At 46.0% G+C, this 20,288-nt stretch overlaps 1 protein-coding gene across 1 annotated transcript; it reads right to left on the bottom strand.

The window, feature by feature from the left end:
• Positions 1 to 78: 78 nt before the first annotated feature.
• LOC108940548 (matrilin-2-like) lies at positions 79 to 15,449 on the bottom strand. The gene is made up of 11 exons (XM_029245967.1): positions 14,900 to 15,449; positions 13,328 to 13,450; positions 12,507 to 12,629; positions 9,347 to 9,469; positions 8,387 to 8,509; positions 7,913 to 8,035; positions 4,213 to 4,335; positions 2,673 to 3,077; positions 2,384 to 2,536; positions 1,088 to 1,183; positions 79 to 573 (listed from the first exon to the last, which is right to left on the bottom strand). Exons 1-11 carry the CDS (start codon positions 15,447 to 15,449, stop codon positions 518 to 520), a joined length of 1,998 nt encoding a protein of 665 aa, XP_029101800.1. The 3' UTR covers positions 79 to 517.
• Between the last annotated feature and the right edge of the window lie 4,839 nt (positions 15,450 to 20,288).

The following is a 20,288-nucleotide window of genomic DNA, read 5'->3' as shown; positions in this document are numbered from 1 at the left end:
CTGGTGTGTGTTGCTCAAATGTGTGTACAGAGGACCTCTGCTTTGAGGTCAGGATAATCAGTGAAGCTAATTCTGGATTTGCAGGCGTGTACCAGGTGGTCTAGATCTGTAAAAGTCTATGAATACACATTCACGAAGGTCTGATTACAAACTGCCCTGATAATGGATTAAATTGTACTGGTTTAAAAATGCATGACCAAAAATAGACAAGCTGTTCTTCAGCTCATGTCCAAGAACAAATATAATTTACACAAAAGGCTGTAGGTGTTTAGAAGTCAATGTAGCAACTTGCTAGATGATTTATAACTTTAACATTCAAATATGTATGTTGGGTTAAATGACTTCACATTATAATACCCCTTTACCAGAGTTTGTGTAATGCCTACTACCTTCCACCCACTGTTCATTTTACCTTCTCTAAGCAGAATATACAAGGTAAGTACCCTGCTCAAGGCAAATGCCTTTATGGGTTTTGCATCAGCAATATTCCTTAACACAACAGCTGCTGGACGGCTCTTCAGTTGTGTCCCAAGAGATTTTCCAGGGTCTCCAGCTTCTTGGACATGAGCTCCAGTGCTTCACAGTTAAGGACCTAGTATCAGACTCAGCTTCACTCACTAGACACAGGCAACACATTTTTAGCTCAAGGGCCTCAAACTCATTTACTGGAGGGCCCTAAAATTGCTGGCAGGTTTTTGCACTCAGCATTCCACTTAATGGTACTTGTCTCTGCTGTTAAAAAACCTACTCCAGTGTAAGTAAAAATGAAGTGGACCGATAAGGTCAACAAGGTACAAATGTTGCGCAGAGGTTTTTAAACAATTTCATTTGCATGTTATTAGCATGTGATTTGCAGACAAAGCACCTGGTTTGTTCTAGTCCATCATCAAAAAGCTACTGATCCAGTTATCATGGGTTACATTTGCTTAATTGGTTACAATCTTTATTTATCCACTAAACGGGGAAAAATAATGCAAACCTCACATGTACTTTGGATTTTTTCTGTAAAAACTAACCTAGGTAACCAGTTGGTGTTGGGACAGATGGTGGGATATGGTCCCCCCCCGTGTAAGCAGTATAAGGATATGTCTGAGGGTGAGTTTCTTCAGCTGCTCTGCAGCCTGGTTCTGGAAAGCCACCATGCTCTCGCACCTGCACCGCTCTTGGGGGTTTTGTTCTGTTCCTGTGAGGAAATGATGCATGTCACTCCACAGCAGTGTGAAACCAAGCTACTTTCTTATCACAAAGGAACTTGGGTTCTGCTCCACCTGGGAAAATTACTGGGTCTTAACAAAGGAGAAACTCTGCATGACTTATAATATACTTCTCCTGTATTGCCATCATATTAACTGATTCCATGTGATTGTCAGTTCATCGATAATTATGCTGATAAGACCAAGGTGCTGAATTCTGATGCTAGAGGTCCACTGTTAGTTGCCCCACTGTGTGGTAGGTTCTCCCAATGACAGGCAGTAAAGAACTGATCAAAATGATACCCAAGTGACTGGAAGCAAATGACTGAAACATCTCAGTATTGCTTCCTTCCAGCAGGTGTTGTAATAGTTAATACCCCTACTTTGCAAATGAAGGACCAGGTTTTAAATCCTCTCTCCTGCACCAATACCCTTGATCCTAGTACATACCCTGAATTGATAAAGCAAAGTTTTCTCCGGCACATAAATGGATAAAACAATTGTAAGTAGCTTAGTGTACGAATCACATGTTGTAAGTGATTTTGGAGAAATGAGTCACACGAAATCAAGGATCAGAAGCGAGGATGTCAGACGTTAATTTCTAGCTGGACGAGGAGGTGCTGTTCCTCACAGTGACCAGCAGGAGGCAGAAGAGCACCATTTGAACAAAACCTGAAGGTTTTTCAGTGCAATGTAGAGTACAGTAGGCTGTGCTTTGCATCAGTGACAGAGAACCTGGTGGACGATACCAAGCCATCATTTATGAAATCCTTGAAATGGCAGGATCTGGGTTTAAATCCCACTTCTTGCTGTAGTTCTCCTGAGCAAAGTATTTATGAAGAATTGCTACAGTAAAAGCTACCGAACTGTATACATCTTATCATGCTGTAAATCAGTGTAAGCAGCTTAGGGTGCAAATCTGACAGTGTATGTGGCTCAGCAAGAATGTCAGATGAATAAATAAACAGACCTACTGATGATGATATCCATATATCTGTCAATTATTATTAAATGAGCTTCTTATGCTGGGCATTTATTTATAAATAAGTGAAATACAACATTGTGAGTCACTTTGGGGAAAGGTGTCAGCTAAATTAATTATTAATATTGACTTGCTGGTGCTGTCCCGTGATGTGCTTGTGAGTTGTGTGTGACGCTGAGACGAAGACGTTATGCCGGGAGCTGACCACCTGCACATATCCGAGACTTCAGTTTGTCCGCGACCTGGTCCATGCGCCTGAAGTCCTTGGCGTAGTGGAGGTGCATGTCGTCAGGCTCCGAGGCAATTTCCCGCAGTTCTCCCTCTATGGCCTTTCCCACCCCAACTGCATACATGGTGATACCTGCAGTGTCACAAGAACATGATGAGGTTAGCACATCACACCCTGGGGGGTCATCGCTCCCTTGGAAGGAGTATTGTTTCAGCAAGGAGGTGGAACACACACATGCGCACACACACTGCTGTATGGGTCCCATTACCGGCGGCATGCGCCTTGGCAGCCCATTTGGAGACATCATCCTGGGACCGGCCATCGGTGAAGACGATGCTCACGCGGGAGACACCGGGTCGTGCCCCCTCCCTTGCGGAGAAGCTGAGCTCAACCATGTGGCGCAGGGCGGAGCCCGTCATGGAGCCGCGGCCCATGTACTGCACGCGGGAGACGGCCTCCTTGACAGCGAGGCCCGAGGAGAACTGGCCCAGGGTGAACTCGGCGCGCACCTTGGTGGAGTACTGCAGCAGCCCTACCTGCGTGGCCAGGGGGGACACGTCCAGAAAGTCCACAATGGCGCCGACAAAGCGCTTCACCAGCTCGAAGTTGGCCGCACCCAGGCTCTTGGAGCCGTCGATCACGAAAATCAGGTCCATCTCCCCGCAAGCGGACCCTGTCCCACAGGCACGTGGTGCCGAAGAGAGAGATTCATTGGGATCACGGTGTCAAGGAGACAGCAGCGTCCTCAGGGTGCAGGGACTGTAACGGGCAATAAGTAAAGCAGGAATCATGAGACAGCTGGTAGCGTGGTGGTTAGAGCTGCTGCTGCCTTTGGACCCAAAGGTTGCAGGTTTGAATCTCACCTCCAGCTGTAGTACCCTCAAGCAAGGTACTTACTCTGTTAGTCCAGTAAAATTACCCAGAAGTGTAACTGCCTAAATAATTGTGGAGAAATTAATATGGTAAGTTGCTTTGGAAGAAAGCATCAGCTAAGTGAGTAAGGTTTAACTGTGCATAATTTTAATTTAATAATTTTAATATTTTCTGTATGCAGGAATAACTATTTCGGTTTTTCGACAGTTGACAATTTTCTCAGCTTTGACCTGGAGAAAAAAATATTGCACCTGCTCCTCGTGTTTGGATTTTCTGAAGATATAAACATTTCCCTGTTTTTTTTAAATGTATCTTTATTGCATTTTGTAGAATTTCAGTTTGCAGTCCAATGCCACACATGTTCTTGGGGTGAATCAGTTGAAAATGAGCATTAAACAGGAGTTTGTGGCAAATATGCACTTTTATTTTCAGTCATTTCTAAATCAATCCAAACTTAAAAGTTTTATTTTTTAATATTGGCTGAATTTAATAAAAATGTAAATAATGTGAGAAAGTATTTTGTTACAAAACATTATAATTAAATGAGGGGATGTCTCTTTTATTAAGCCTTCATGCATTAATTATGACTTAGTGGTAAAATGGACCACTTTGGCTTTGCAAACAAAGTGAATTACGAACAGACTTTTGGTTTCAATTGTGTCTGTGAGACGAGGAGCTTCTGCACGTAAAAAGCAAAGTTCTTGACTCTAAAGGAACTCACAACCTTATATATAAAGCTGTCTTATACACCTCAGATATACCAAATAAACCACCGGAATATGAAAAGCACCAGGCTTCCCAGTAATAAAAAGCATATTTTCCATTCATATACATACAGCATTCATATTCATACCTGCTATGAGTCGAAAGGATCAAGGAACCAGTCCCATTCAAGCTCCCTTGGTGGGTTTTTCCACGTAAAGAGCATCACTCACGTTTGCACCTCCTGCCATCCTCCTCCAGGATGTATCCCTCAAAGCAGCGGCACACAAATGAGTCGTGTGTCCCAACACACAGGTGCTCACAGCCGTGGTCCAGCGTGCTGCACATGTCCAAACCTGGGGAATGCCAGGTGAGTTTATTGCACAGCCGTATGTGCTCCTGAAAATAATGATGAGCGTTTCCATGGAAACAATCTGGGCTGGAGACAGACTGTTATATTTAAAACATCTCAGCACAGCTGCTGGTAGAGTGGTGTAGGGGTCAGTTCTGTTTCCTTGTAGCTGAAGAACCTGGGTTTGAATCCTACCTTCTTCTCTAGCACCTTTAATCAAGGTACTTACGCCTGAATCTCTATAGTAAAAATTATCCTGCTGATGGGTAAATCACTATAAGTAGCTTAGTGTATAAATCAAGCACTTTTAAGTTCCATTTCAAAAGCTGTCAGATAAATGAATGAATCATAATTACGGAAAGAGCCTCTTCAGCTGAGCAGTTTCCATATCTGACTGACAGGAAGATGAGAACATGATTCATATGAACATTAACAAATTTGTAGGATCACAGATGTGTTTCCATGTGTTCACAACGTTTAGACACTCATGGTTTCATGCTGAAATTCACTGTGATCCTGCCAGTGATCAATCTGTGACAACAGAGTCCAGACAACCCAGAGAGTCATCAATCATCCTTGGCCCTCTCATCTGTCACCTTCCAGAAATTGATATGACAACATAAAGCTGACTCAGCAGGTTTGGACAGACTGTCCTAATAAGCTGTGAAATGAGATGTTTCCATCAATAACGCTCTCTCTCTCTGTCTCTCTCTCTCTATACATATATATACATTATATAAAACCAAAGGGTGATCTCCTATGGTCCTGTTTAAAAGATACCACGTGGTTCATTGCCACCATGAAAGGACCTGTGTTTATACTGTCAGGAGTCATTTGAATCATGACATTTTGAAGAAAAGGTGCAAAGCACCAGCAGGTGGCTCAGTAGTTAGAGCTGCCCCCTTTAGACTAGAAGGTTTGAATCTCACCTCCTGCACAGTACTGAGCCTGTGTTCATATAGTAAAAATTAGCCAGCTATGAAATGGGAAAATCATTATAAGCTACTTTTGAGAAAAGTGTCAGTAAAATGATTACAATCATCCCTTGACTTGCAAACTCTGTTTTTCCGAAATTTTGGTATAACGGCCCTTGGGTTCTGATACCCAATTTTCAATTTAAGGAACAAAAAATCAACAGTATGAAATTTATCCAAAGCATGTCCAAAGAAATGAAAGCTGAAGCACAAGTGCATGAATGTACTGTAGTGCATGCATCTGTATCTACATCTCTCTGTCTGCTGGTGTGCTAGGAATGTGAGAGTGTTGCTTGGAGAAAGAGATGCATTATGGGAGGTGTATGAAATTCCACAGCAGTGCCTGTCGAGCTGTGCCCTACTGGGTGTGCTATTTAATTGAATTATTGCTGAGACAGCAGAGCAATTAGCAGGAAAAATTTAGCCGATGGTTTTTCGGATGCGTACGTGCATTTTGTCAGCAATGTGCAGTTTTAGAAAGTTGTACCCTTGAGCAAAGTACCTAATCTGAATTGTTCCAGTAGTGCTGCTGTCTCACAGTGCCTGGGTGGTGTGAGAGGACATGGGTTCGATCCCTGCTCAGTCTGTCTGGAGTTTGTATGTTCTTCCTGTGTCTGTGTGGGTTTCCTCCTATAGTCCAAAGACATTCTGTTCTGGTCCCCCCCTAGGGTGTGAGTGACAGAGAGAGAGAGTGTGTTCCACTGATCTATGGATGAGACTTACTTGAGGCCTTCATGTCTGCAGCTAGGTCTCCTTCTCTTAATGTAATGCATAAATTGTACTTTTCCTGAGATGTACGTCGCTTCGGACAAAAGCGTCTGCTAAATGAATAAATGTAAATGTAAATGGATGAGTGACTTAGTGTAAGTAGTGTATGTCACCTTGGTGAATAAGGTGTGTGGACTCATAACGCTACAGAGTTCACTGGAAGTCGCTTTGGAGAAAAGTGTCTGCTAAATACATGTAAAATTATCCTGCTGTACACGTACACACACACACACACACACACACACACCCGTCCCATATGGGGTCACGGGGAACCGGAGCCTACCCGGTAACACACTTGAACCCCAGACTCACTGCAGAGCAGGACTGTGGTCCAACCCACTGCGCCACCGCGCCCCCCTACCTCGCTGTATAAATGGGTAAATAATTTCAAGAAGCTTCATATTGTAAGCCACTTTGGAGAGAAGCGTTAGCTAAATGAACAAATGCAAATGCTTCCTGGAAAGGAGCCCTTGTAGCCTTTGCAATGTGGAGGAGGTTGGACACATGGAGGCCAACACTGCTTTGACACCCAGGTATTAACTTCCACTAGTTTCCCTCAGACCAGACCACTGTTTCAGGATGATCCAGCACTAATATGCGCATTCTAAGCTACGGGAGCATGGAGAGCGATCCTGGCCACATGCCACTTACATAACCACTATGAGCAGGGAGGAAAAACACCCTCCGGTGTGAACTCCGCTCTGACCCCAACCACACATTTGCAGATTGCGTGGAGGACAGCGAAACAACCCATTCTAAATCCCTAACAGAGCAGGTGAGACAAACCTATTGTAAGCTGCTATGGACAAAGGTCTCAGCTCAGTAAACAATTCATACCTTAACTGGTACCTTAGATGTCAACTAGGAAGCCTTTGAAGTGTTTTTATTTATCTAATAGTTTTTATTGGTTAGTGCTTTCACGGTTAAAAATCTTCTGTAAATGTGAGCGACAGTACGATGTTCAGTAGCCACCCGGCACTGAAAGTTGTACCCTTGGCTCCGAAAGTCATCTTGCATTCAAAACATTGATCCGTATCTGAAGATGGGCACGGTTCTAAGCAACATGGGAGATGTTCAGCTTGTCTTCAGCTGAACGCCACTTTGCAATTAAGGAGATCAGAGATCATTTCCTTCATCAGTCAGACTGTAAATATTATATATATAATAGTTATTATGGGGGGGGTGCAGTGGCACAGTGGGTTTGACTGGGTCCTGCTTTCCAGTAGGTCTGGGGTTCAAGTCCCCCTTGGGGTGCCCTGTGATGGACTGGCATCCCATCCTGGGTGTGTCCCCTCCCCCTCCAGCCCTGCCTTAGCCAAATGAGGTGTTGCTATAAACCAAGATAAACAGAAACAGGTCCTTCTGGTTAAACGATAACAACCAAAAATCATTATTTTATAGTGGGGGGGGGGCGCAGTGGGTTGGACCGGGTCCTGCTCTCCAGTGGGTCTGGGGTTCAAGTCCCGCTTGGGGTGCCTTGTGACGGACTGGCGTCCCGTCCTGGGTGTGTCCCCTCCCCCTCCGGCCTTACGCCCTGTGTTGCTGGGTAGGCTCCGGTTCCCCGCGACCCCGTATGGGACAAGCGGTTCAGAAAATGTGTGTGTGTGTGTATATTGGTTTATAGTAACACCTCTTTTTGGTTAAAATCTCGCTACTTCTGCTCCACAATTAGTTAGATATTTGTATTGACTACATTCAAACTGATACCATCACAAACTGCCTAAATGTTTCCCCAGTGCATAAAAGTATGAGTGTCAACGGAGGTTTAAAGTTTTAAACAAACAAAAAAAAAAGCCATGTTTTGACTAGAGCAGGAGCATGACCGCAGGAAGCACTCACTTGTACAGGTTTTTCCATCGGGGTTCAGGGCGTAGCCCCCACGGCATCGACACTCAAAGGAATCCTCGGTGTTCACACACTCGTGATGGCAGCCATGCGAACCCAGCGCACACTGGTCTGTTTCTGCACGAAAGAGAATTAATAAGTGGGAAGAAGCCACAGCCATCTGATGGCATAAATAATAATATACGGCCCTGGGCTTTTCATAATCTAATCTCTGCACAGGAGAGACAGGCATTAAGGGGACTGACACTGTAAATTAATAATAAAAGCAACTGTGAATAATGCGACTAAATTTTCCCCAAAGGAAAACTGATACAACATATATGAGAGGGTGCAGGAAAATTTTATTTGGAGAAAATGACATTTAGTTTTTGTGAACAAACACAATATATGGTTGTTATCCGTAAATATCTGTGGATTTTTTAGGCCTGCAGCTCACGGTAATGTGGACGAAAGGTTACGGGGATTTACTTGTACAGGTTTTTCCATCAGGGTTCAGGGCGTAGCCCCTACGGCAACGACAAATAAAGGACTCTTCGGTGTTCACACACTCGTGATGGCAGCCGTGCAAACCCAGCGCACATCTGTTTGTTTCTGTAACCGGACGGTCGGCACACAGAGACATGGAATGACAGGCAGAGAGATTCCACGCTGGATGAATACTGTCCATACCATGTCAACTTGTTTGGTGCACGTTTACATCGTTTATACTGTTTTCATTGATTTCATTCTTGCTGTTTTGTTTTTTTTGTGTTAAAGGTTGAATTAATATGCTTGTACAATAAGTTTCGTATGTATGTTTGTGAGTGTTTGTTCAGTTTACAGAACATAATAACTATAAATTTGTTATAAATGTGTGTGTGTGTGCATTAGAGTAATTAATGAATGGAAACTGCACTGTTGTGTTATAACTAACCTCAACTCTTGTAGTAAATGAAATGTACCCATGTTAATGTGATTTGGTGATATTTTAGCACAAATCAGTGTCAGTTTTGGGACTGGGAGCGCAATACCTTCGAAAGGCAGGACGACTGTGTTACAAAAACACACAGCTGTAGTGGTAGCGATATATTATCATCAGTAGTTTGCATTAATTACTCACAATTGGGTTTTTTTTTCTATGAAGAACTTATTTAAATTTATTTATTTAGCTGACACTTTTCTACAAAGCCACTTACTATTACTTACAGCTGGGTAATTTTACTGGAGCAATTTAGGGTAAGTACCTTGCTCAAGTGTGTTAAAGCTGGAAGTGGGATTTGAACCTGTGACCTTTGCAGTCAAGGCTCTAACTGCTGCGCTACCAGCTGAGGTGTTAAAATAAACTTAAATTCATCAAAGGAAGTTGTAAGAACTCTTTGGGTCACCAAAGCTGCTCCACATGACTGTGCTGGAGGAAGGGTGTGTTCCACGTGGCTCAGTCCCACTCACTCCCGCAGCTCTTGCTGTCAGCATTGAGGACGAAGCCCTTCTTGCACCGGCACACGTAGGAATCCGCGGTGCTGACGCAGTCGTGCTCACAGCCGTGCTCTCCCAGGTCACAGTAGTCAATCCCTGAAAGGACATGGTGCTGTCAAAGCGTGTTATGAACACAATACGTGGTTAAAATATAACACATGATTAAAAAGGTAGGAAGACATGAGCCAGATAAGGAATATGGGTGAGCAAGTTACATTTAGTAATCACTTAGAATGTTACTCTACCCACAATTAGCTATCCATTTATACAGCTGGGTAATTCTACTAGAGCAATTCAGGGTACTAGAGCTACAGGTAAGGCTCAAAGCAGCAACCTTTGGGTCCAAAGGCAGCCGCTCTAACCAGTACACAACTGCTGTGCCACATCAACTCCCTAAGAAATTACAGTGTCAGCAAAGTGCCTCCTACACTCAATAATCATATCACCATCATATAAATAACGCTGAATTGAGCCACACATTTTCGGGGTGGGGGGGCCTCAGTGGCGCCACTAGGTTTGGTGCCCCCCCCCCGCACCAGACCATACAGAACCCTTAGTAATATTTTTTCTACTTGTTACTCGTAAATCGTAATTCCCCTTTTTAATCACTGAATGTAATGACAGTAGTGACATAAACAACTAGAAAAATCGAAATTACACTTCCGGCTTCAAATTGAAATTCCAATCGCACAGCCAGCGAAAATACTATAGTTTGTGGTAAAAGTGTGAAAATTCGGTAAGAAAAAAACTGAATTCGAGGCAAAAAGCGTTTAAGAACTACATCAAAATTATGTTTAACGTTATTGATATAGGTTCACAACTACTAATTACCACAATATTGCAGCTAAAACCCCAGAAAATTTGACACGAGCAGCGGCGACGGAAACGAGAGCGCGAGCTCGTAGCGCGTGGAGACGAAACCACGTGATTGGAAGCGACAGTGTAATTGGGTAAGAATGAGAGCTGTGAGCGGAGCGCGTCGGAAGGTTCAAAAAGTCAATTAGCGTCGTTTTTTTTATTGTGGGTTTATTGATACATGTAAATGGGCTTTATTACGAGAAACGTTTTTGTTCTTATAACTAATACAGGGATAGTTTTCTAAAAAAAAAATAATACACTTTTTTTGCAGGGGTGTGTGGTGGCGCAGCAGGTTTGACCATGTGGTGGGTCTGGGGTACAAGTCCTACTGGGGTGCCCTGCGGTGGACTGGTGTCCTGGCCGGGGTGTGTCCCTTGCCCCCCCGGCCGTGCACCGCTGGGCCAGGCTCTGGCTTGCCGCAACCCCGCTCGGGACAAGTGGTTGTAGCCAGCGTGTGTGTGTCTGTGCTGTCTCCGTATGGGATCCACAGGCCGCAGTGAGGAAAGGCGTGGTTAAGGCACTACGGTTAAGGCACTGGGAGACTCAGGCGAAGCTGTAGGAAACACGTGTGGGTCTTGCTTTGGAATGAGTACAGTAGAGCCACAACTGACCAGGGTTGGGCTCCATTGCTTTCCAGGCTGTTCTCTGGGGGAGGCCTGGAAATCATATCAGGCTGCAGCCCCACCCAGTCGGGTGTGTTGTCCAGAGGTGGTGGGTGTGACGAGTCAGAGGAGGAAGCACAAATGGTTTCGTTCCAGAGCAGACACTGGACTGCTGTGCTGACAGGACCTGAAACAGCCCACTGCTCCCTTGGCGCTAAGTGTTTCACACTGTGGGTTCACAGCACAAATTGCCTGCCTACCTTAATCACTGGTGGGGTGCTGGAAACCATTGCTTTCAAACTGGAGGATGTGGGTTCGAATCCCACTCTTGCTCGACTAGCCCTGGTCAAGGTGTTTGCGGTGATTTGAGGCGGTAAAAATGACCTTGCTGTATAAATCGGTGTTAGGAGCTTGGTGTGCAAACCTAAAACTGTAGGCAATTTTGGAAAGAAGTAATGAGTGAAGGTATTTTTACACTCTGCTGCTTTATACTTCTGCTGAATCCGAATAATTAATTTAATTGCCATTGTTTTGGATCTTGACCTCAAAGGCCAAAATGTAAAGGCCACACCTTTTCGGCAGGGAAAAAGCAATAATTCCAATGTCACAAGATGAACCAATGAATGACTTCCCCGTCGTGACCCCCCCGGCTCCAAATGTGGGGTGGCATGGTAGCGCAGCAAGTAGCGGTGCTGTCTCACGGCACCTGAGTGGCGCAAGAAGACGTGGGTTCGATCTTTGATCAGCCTGTGTGGAGTTTGCGTGTTCTCCTGTGTCTGCGTGGGTTTCCATATAGTGCTCTGGTTTCCTCTCATAGTCCAGATACACTGTTCTGTTGGATTGGTGAATGTGTGTGTGTGTTCCACAGATGTATGGATAAGTGACCCAGTGTAAGTAGTGTATCTAGCAGTGTAAGTCACCGTGGTGAATATGGTGTGTGGGCTGATAACGCTACAGAGAGTTCATTGGAAGTCGCTTTGGAGAAAAGTGTCGGATAAATAAATGTATTGGCTAGGAGGGGTTAAAGGGGCTCCAACAGCAGGAAAGGGAGCGAGTTCAACTGGCAAGGAGATCACAGAGAGGTTCGTCCAGGAAGCCTCGAGAGAGTCACTTGATCCCGGGACTCCTTCCTGTGGCCCCCACGCCCCCGCCTCGCACCGGAGAACCCGGCCGTTACGCTGTCCACGGCTAAGGCAACCGCTGCGGTCGAGTTCTGCTCAGGAAACGCACCCCTCCACTCGTCCATCATGACCGGTCGGGGGAGGCGTGTGGGGGGGTGTCATTTCCGTTAACAGCCGGCAGTGGGAACTTCTTCAGTTTCACAGCGACACATTGCAGACTTAATAAAAGCAAACGGCAACAGACAAAGGATTCCAAGCTAACAGTAAGATCATCTGCTTAAACGATAGAAGTAAATAATTTGCATAATTGGAGTTCGACTTCGGCAGTTTATCCGAACTGGAACGTTCACTGTGAATTATGCGGAGGCCTTATGCAAATAACCTGGGGGGCACAGTGTTGGTGTCCTGCTGGCATTTGTGGCATGTTTATTCAATTAGAAAGTTGGGGGGGGGGGGAGAGGGAGAAAAGAGAGAGAAGGGAGAACATGGGGGGGGGGAATAAAAGAGAGGGAGGGGGGAGAGAGGATAAAGATAGATAGATAGATCACTCACTACGGCAGCTCTTTCCATCCTCGTTGAGCTCGTATCCATTCCGGCAGCGACACTCGTAGGATCCGGGCAGGTTGACGCAGATGTGCTCGCACCCGTGTTCCACCACAGCGCACGCTTCCTGCTCTGCGGGGTCCCAACAGAACGGACACCGGTCACTTCGGTCCCCCCCCCCACGGCCTCGCTTTCCTCCCTCGCCATCTGCTCATTTACATCTCCATCAAGGGCGTCAAAAGGCAGGTGTCCAGACACCGCAGTAAATTTCACGATGAGCGAGGGAGCTAAAAGAAACCAGGAGTTACAGCACCAAGAAGCAAGTGTTATTGAAATTCCAGCTGGTTGGTCTCCTCCTGGCCAGTAAACATTTCAAGGCTCTCGCTCCCCTGGCATCAGGGATTATGGGAAAATAGCTGAGGAATCATTCAGAGCTTCACAGCAACACTCTGGGACAGAGAACAAAGACACATTAGAACGCGCTACGGGCGATGGGGCGCACGGTGGTGCAGCGGGTATCTTAGGATGTGCATCTGGACATGGGTTTGAAATCCAGCTCAGTTTGTGTGGAGTTTGCATGTTTCTCCCACATTTGTGTGGGTTTCCTCAAGGTGCTCTGGTTTCCACTCACAGTCCAAGGACAAGTATTTCAGGTGAACCGATGACTCTAAATTGCCCTTTGTGTGTGTGTGTGTGAGAGATTGCCTTGCAATTGACTGGCATCCCATCCAGGGTGTAACCTACCCTTCTGGGTGCCTGTTATTGTTGGTGATGTTTGGTCTGTATGAACACATGTGTGGAGTCAGTCGCCGGGGAGGGTATTGACTTACCACGGCAGGTCTTGTTGTCAGGGTTGAGGGTGTAGCCTTCCCTGCACCGGCACGCATAGGAGACGGGGGTGCTCACACAGCCATGCTCACACTGGTGGTCGACCGTGGAACACGGGTCGTTGTCTGGCACAACAGAGCCCATCAGCGGTTGCGGTCAGTGGAGTCACACGCAGATAAACCTCGAGCAGAAACTCTCTCAACCGTAAAGACCAGACAAACCTGAACTACCATTAAGAAAATCCCACTGCAATTATTTCTTAATGTTCAATACATGGAGTATGAAGCTCAAAAAACATGAAAAAGTTTATTGAACACATATCTTAACATATTGATTCATATGTATATGGATATGATCATCCTTATTTGTACATTTATCCAACACATTTCTACAGAGCAGCAACCAGCGTCAGGTTTGTACACTAAACTACTTACACTGATTTACCCAGTTATAGAGCTGGTATTTTTTACTGTGTCACTTCAGGGTAAGTACCCTGATCAAGGGTAATATAGCAGAAGCGGAGATTAAAGACGGAGGATGAAAGGTGAGATGCCTCTAACCACAACGCCACCTGCTGGCCCAAGAGGTGAAGAAATATTTGAGGAAGTCATAAAACACAAAAAATCACAAAAATCATAACAAATCAAAACGAAATAGAAATTTTATGATGTTGATTTTTTTGCATATTCCATTGAGTTTTGATAGATTAAACATACTTTTTGCCTTAGTTAATATTGTATGTTTACAAAATATTCTGTTAACATACAGTATATGTTAATTTTGGAAATTTGTAAATTTTGGTGAATTTTGGCACCGGGTTCCAAGCACGAATATTCCAGTACCTTTTAGGATCTGATCCTTTCTAGAATGGTTTGGTATTTTCTAGAATGTTCTGGTGCCTTCTAGAACCTTCCAATGGCTGTAAAGTAACAAACTAAAACATACACTCTAGAAGAACTAGTGGTATCTTTGTAATCGGTCAACTTTTAACTAATCATAATCAACGGAAAAATCGACTAAGAACTTTGAAAAATTTCGTTGCCTTGTGTGATTATTACATGCAAGAACATTAAAAAACTACAAAACAAGTCCACTCAATCAGACAGACCATGTAAAGCTCTCACACACACACACACACACACACACACACACACACACACACACTGTCTGAAACCACTTGTCCCATGACAAGGGGTTGGAGGGGGCCAGAGCCTAACCCAGCAACTCAGGACACAAGGCTGGAGGGGGAGGGGACACACCCAGGACAGGATGCTAGTCCATCACAAGGCACCCCAAGCAGGACTCAAACCCAAGACCTAGTAGAAAGCAGGACCTGGTCAAACCCGCTGCGCCACCACACCAATTTATCCAGCTAAGTAATTTTTACTGTCAGTTCAAGGTGAACTCAGGGCACTATGGCGGGAGGTGGGATTTGAACCTGCACCCTTTAGATCTGAAGGTCTCCAACTGCTGTGCTACCTGCTGCACATTGTTTGGTCTGTTCACAACAGGTGACTTCTGATGAACAGCGGGGCTTCGTGGTAAATAACGGGAGGGACGTGATCCCGTCTCACCTGCGCACAGCTTGGCCTGGAAGATGGCTGTGAGACTTTCCATCTGGCTGAAGTTGGCCACCAGGTAGACGTGCTCGGTGTGGGGTTGGCTGCCGATGGCTCGTAACGTGTTCATGTCCACCCGTCCCACACCTACGGCGTAGATCCGGATACCGGCGGCCCGCGCCCTGTCGGCTACCTCGTCCACCGTGTCCTGCGGCCGGCCGTCGGTGATCACCATGGCGACGCGCGGCACGCGGGCGTGTGCCGGCCGCGCGCCCTCAGCCTCCGTGAAGGCCACATCCATGGCGTATTGGATGGCGAGGCCCGTCATGGTGCCGCTGGCCAGGTGGCTCATGTCCCTCACGGCTCGCTGGATGTCCTCCTTCCTCTGGAAGGTCTTGAGGGAGAACTCGTTCTGCACCACGCTGCCGTACTGCAGCAGGCCGACGCGCGTGGCCTCGTGTTCCACATCCAGGAATTGCAGTACGCTCTCGATGAAGGCCTTCACCTTCTCGTAATCGCGCGGGCGCACGCTGCGCGAGCTGTCGATGATGAACACAAAATCCATGGGCTTCCCTCTGCACGGGCTTTCTGGAAAAGAGCACCGCATGGAGATGAGGGGAACCACCCCCCCCCTCAGCCTCAGCGAAAAGGTCTCACAGTCCTGCGTAAAGGACTTCCCTTCTTACCTGGCAGCCCATGGCGGTTCTTCTTGTTCCCGAACACGGCGTTGCCGCACAGAAGGGAGAAGAGGCAGATAGACACGGCCCTCATGTCTGAAACGCAAGGACACACATCCCGTGGGCCAGAACGTACGGATTATTAAAAAATCAAGAGTCCATCGCACCCCTCGCACCTTCACCACAAACGCTCCAGTCCCAAAGGGGACTGTGGACACCGTCCACACCAGTCTAAGTGTCCACAGAAGCACCGCCATTGGGAAGTGTCCAAAATCGAATGTAAAGCTGTGGTATTTAAGAAAGTAACAAGTACGGGCGCAGCTGGTAGTGTAGTGGTTAGACCTGAAGGTCATGGGTTTGAATCCCCCCTCCAGCTGTAGTACCCTTAAGCAAGGTACTTACCCTTAATTGCTCCACAGTAAAATTACCCAGCTGTATAAATGGGTAAATAACTGCAGGTAACTTAACACTGTAAGTAACTTGGGAGAAAAACTGCAGGTAAATGAATAACTGTCCCAATATGCAGCACCACTGATGAGCTGTGATGTATGTGAATGGAACTGTATTGTACCACATTGTACCACATTAGAAAAATCACCGCATTTATCTAAGAACGCTCAAATATCCTGCCTTGCTTTCACACTAATTAGTTTATTAAAATGTGCCTGCAAATGTTCCTGGGTGTCTGAAAACTCCTGGACTGAGGGTTCGAATCTGGCTCGGTCGGTGAGGGGTTTGTGTGAGTGTGTGCGCGATGGACTGGGCAATCGCACACACTCATATACCCTATTGTTCCGGGATAGAGCGCGGCCCACCTTGACCTCGCACCGGACAAGCGGCTGTCGATAATGGATAAAAACACACATGCTAATCCGGTCTGTCGCCGTTCGGTCTTTATTGCTTTGCTGTGTTCCGCTGAAATTATTCCCTCTCAATGGTGCCAGGCTGTTAAAATTAAATGTTGCGAACATCCTCACGGCGGACCGCAGCGGGAAGTCCGGGCATCTGAAAGAAAGGCAACCTACCAGGGAACCCAGAGGGTGGGTTACTCCTCCAGCAGCAGGCGGGAGTGATTTAAAACCATTAATGCCCATGAAAAAGATGACAGACGGTTGCTGTCCAGGCCCTAGGAGAGTAATAAATTCCCACCCTCGTTTCGGTCGGCAAGCTTGAGCGCGCTCCACTTACGGAGCCTGCCCCAGAGAAGAGGGACGACCCCCGGTTTGCAGCCGGGCGTCTAAATCAGCCATAAAAATGCGCACTTCAACCAGAGTGGTACGGGCATAGGGAAAGGGGGGTTTCTGATGCTTGGAGGACACCGCTGGAGGAATGCGGCCGTTCGGCACACCCGGGAACAGGACGATTGCGGTGTTTTTGGTTGCCGCTGACCGGGAACCTGAGAGGTTACACATGAAGTGACCCATTCTTGTTTAACGGCTTCATCGGCCCAGGCACTGGGTGATTTATAAAGCAAAGTGACCCTCCTTTCACCGATAGGAATAAAAAGTTTCCGTGGTGTTTGTGTGTAAAGGATGAAGCGGATCATCACTGTGCCCTGAAAAATAAATAGGTCCAAGGACGGTGCCAGCGGTCAGAGTGGGACACCGTGCCTCTTCCACATCATTCCAGATCTAGTTTCTTACCGCGGTACAGCGTTGTAGAACAAGGAAACAGGTCGACATGCGCTCGGTAACGGAGCAGACGCACGACCAAAGAAGTCCCAAAACAAATAAGGCAAAACGTTTTTCTCATTCAGTTGCGCAACGTGGCCCTCGACCAAACGCCTCCTTCAGCCACCTGAGCCCACAGTGGGGCTTCAAGGTAAGCAAAACAACCGCAACCGTTTCCAGCTGCTTTAAAATCAATTTGTTTTTCACCGTGCCGTCCGTGTCGGCAGCGGTCACGAAGTCAGTTGGTTAAAGGATAACTAGTTGTTAAAGTAACACAGGTTGGTTAACAGTTAACATGCGGCTGCTTTGTCATTTAGTGACCAGACTTTTTTTTTTCCCAATCGGGTTTGTGCTGCACCTTGTAAAACAGTCCACTGGTGACCAGACAGTCATAGAAACACAGAAGACAGGTGAATGGTTTTAATAAAAGGATATTTCCTACTGGACAGCATAGCAAGGTGCGCTCACCAGCCCTTTACCGCAGTACTGCCTTCTGATAAGTTATGGTGAGAACGTGAGAATGCATTTCCAAGTAATATAATAACGAAGCACGTCAAATGAAGAGAACAGCAAACGTACCTCGATGAAAGGGTGAAAAGAAGCAGCCGCCGCCGTCCGACCCAAATGTTCCTTAAAAGATTGTGAAGAAGTCGCTCACGTTAGACCTGAGAAACCCGAGCTGGGAAATACACGGTAATAACAGATGTTTTTCACCTCCCCTCCTTGCGGTGCAGCCCATTAACTGCCCCCCTCCCCCTGATGCAGGGGCTGTTTGACTTTCTTCTCTCGCTCAGGAGATGGAGCTGGGATGGAGCCTTCGGCCTGAATTGCTCTTCCCAACCAGCCCCGGTACAGATAGCACTTTGTATCAACAGTTTACCGTGGGACGCTTGAAGAGAGAGGTAAATCCACGGAAAGTAAAGAGCATATTTGAATCAGTGCTGAGTAAATTAGATTTACTATTTTACCTGATGAGGGGGGCATGGTGGCGCAGTGGTTTGGCCCGGGTCCTGCTCTCTGGCGGGTCTGGGGTTCGAGCCCCGCTTGGGGTGCCTTGCGGTGGACTGGCATCCTGTCCTGGGTGTGTCCCGTGAGGCTCACCGCGACCCCACTCGGGACGAGTGGTTTCAGACAATGTGTGTGTGTGTGTGTGTGTGTGTGTGTGTGTGTGTGTTTAACTGATGTTTTTCTCTAAAGGAACTAACAGCGATCAGCTACCTATAATGATTTACCCATTTACTCTACACTGCAGGGTCATTTTTAATGTACCAGTTCAGAGTAAGTTGATCGAAGCTACTACAGAGGGAGGTGGGACTCAAGCCTGGGCCTTTGAGTGTAAAGCAGCGGCTCTAACCGCTGTGGTACCTGCGAGCACTATACTGAGTTACTAAATCCGTTATATGATTATTGGAAAATAGCAAAGTTAACAACTGTATATTTTTTTAAAGGGAACCTGATAGTTTTGCAACTGTCTGCATGTCTCGTATGTATTTACATAGACAGAATTACCTTTTTTCTTCTCCTTTGCAGGCATAAACACCGTAAGGTATACGGTGTAACCCCAGAGGACCCCAGATATCCAGCTCCCAGTACAGCACTGGAACAAGCGCCGTTCAGATCCCGTTTGTGATTTTTTTCTGTAAAACACCCAGTTACTCCTCAGGTCAGGACAGTACAAAAGTACTCAATAACTACTGTTCATTTCCCAAAAAGACCCTTCTAGATAATACACACAGTCTGAAATCGCTTGTCCCAAGCAGGAGCCTAACCCAGCAACACACAGCACGTAAGGCTGGAAAGGGAGGGGTCACACACCCGGGATGGAATGCCAGTCTGTTGGAGGGCACCCCAAGCGGGACTCGAACCCCTAACCCGCTGGCAAGCGGGACCTGGCCAAACCCGCTACGCCCCCACACTCCCTCTCTTTGTAGATGACTCTGAATTTTTAAAATTACAAATTGTAAGGTTAAAGTAAATTAAAAAAATTACTAAAAATATTATTAAAGTTAAAATTTCTAAAATATCATGTCATAGGAGAGTAATACGCATTGAGTGAATATTGCATGATGCAGTTGACATGACACAACCAAAACAGCGAATGGCATGAGTAGATATTAAAGGAGGTCAGACAATTCATGCCGACATTTTTACAGATCCTTCTTTGAACAGAAAAGGGGGTGAAGATGAAATGTTAAGTGATCTTTATTATTTCAAATCAAAGAACAAGTCAGCGCAGCTCTGACAAAAAGACCGAATGAGACAGTAGAGAAGAGAAGGTCTGGTTTTCACACTCTGATTTGATGCCAAAAAGAAATTATTGTAAAACACCCTTAAAAGCGAACGCCATCCAAAAATTCTCCAGATGGATAAAGATCTCCAGCAACCTCCCACATATTGACTTTTAGCTCTTTAGAACAAACTCAGCAGTGTGTATGTATGCAGTTGTCATTAGAAACTTAGAAGCAAAAAAAAAACTACAATTTTTTCTTTTTCTGCAACAGTGGACAAGGACCTACGTTTAGTCACATTACCAAAACAATATTCTAACGCAGCAAGTTTTTGGTAAAGGCCTCAACAGATATTCAATTTAAAAAAAAAAAAAAAAAGACTGGCTCCAGCACAGGTGGGTCTTAGCAGGCTGATACCGCGGTACTCGATTTTCCTCGTGGCTTAGAATCAGGGTTAATCGAAGTATTCAGCGTTACAATGAATATAACGGTGAAATACATGTTATTCTGCACCTGAATGACTTTGCATTCTGAACATCAAGAGTTCACGTCGCAAAGGAGAAGGTGATGAAGTATTTGAAAATGTAACACAGCATCCCGGGCACCTTTCCCTTCATGTGACGTTCGTGTATCGACATCGTAGCAGCACATCGAATTCGGTTCGGTGTTTTCCGAAGACATCCCTCGTTTCGAGAACTTCGCCAATTCCTGGATCCTGAGGGACAGACTATTTCCGGACTCCAACAGTGCGATGTCGCTATTATTCACGTTTGATATTTCTTTTAGTCGTCGCATAGAAATGTAACATCTAGAAGTGAAGAAACTGAAG

This window comes from Scleropages formosus, chromosome 18 (assembly GCF_900964775.1).
Source record: "Scleropages formosus chromosome 18, fSclFor1.1, whole genome shotgun sequence".
Classification (NCBI taxonomy): domain Eukaryota; kingdom Metazoa; phylum Chordata; class Actinopteri; order Osteoglossiformes; family Osteoglossidae; genus Scleropages; species Scleropages formosus.
Note: the sequence above shows the minus strand (reverse complement) of the source record. Positions and strands in the feature narration are given on the sequence as shown.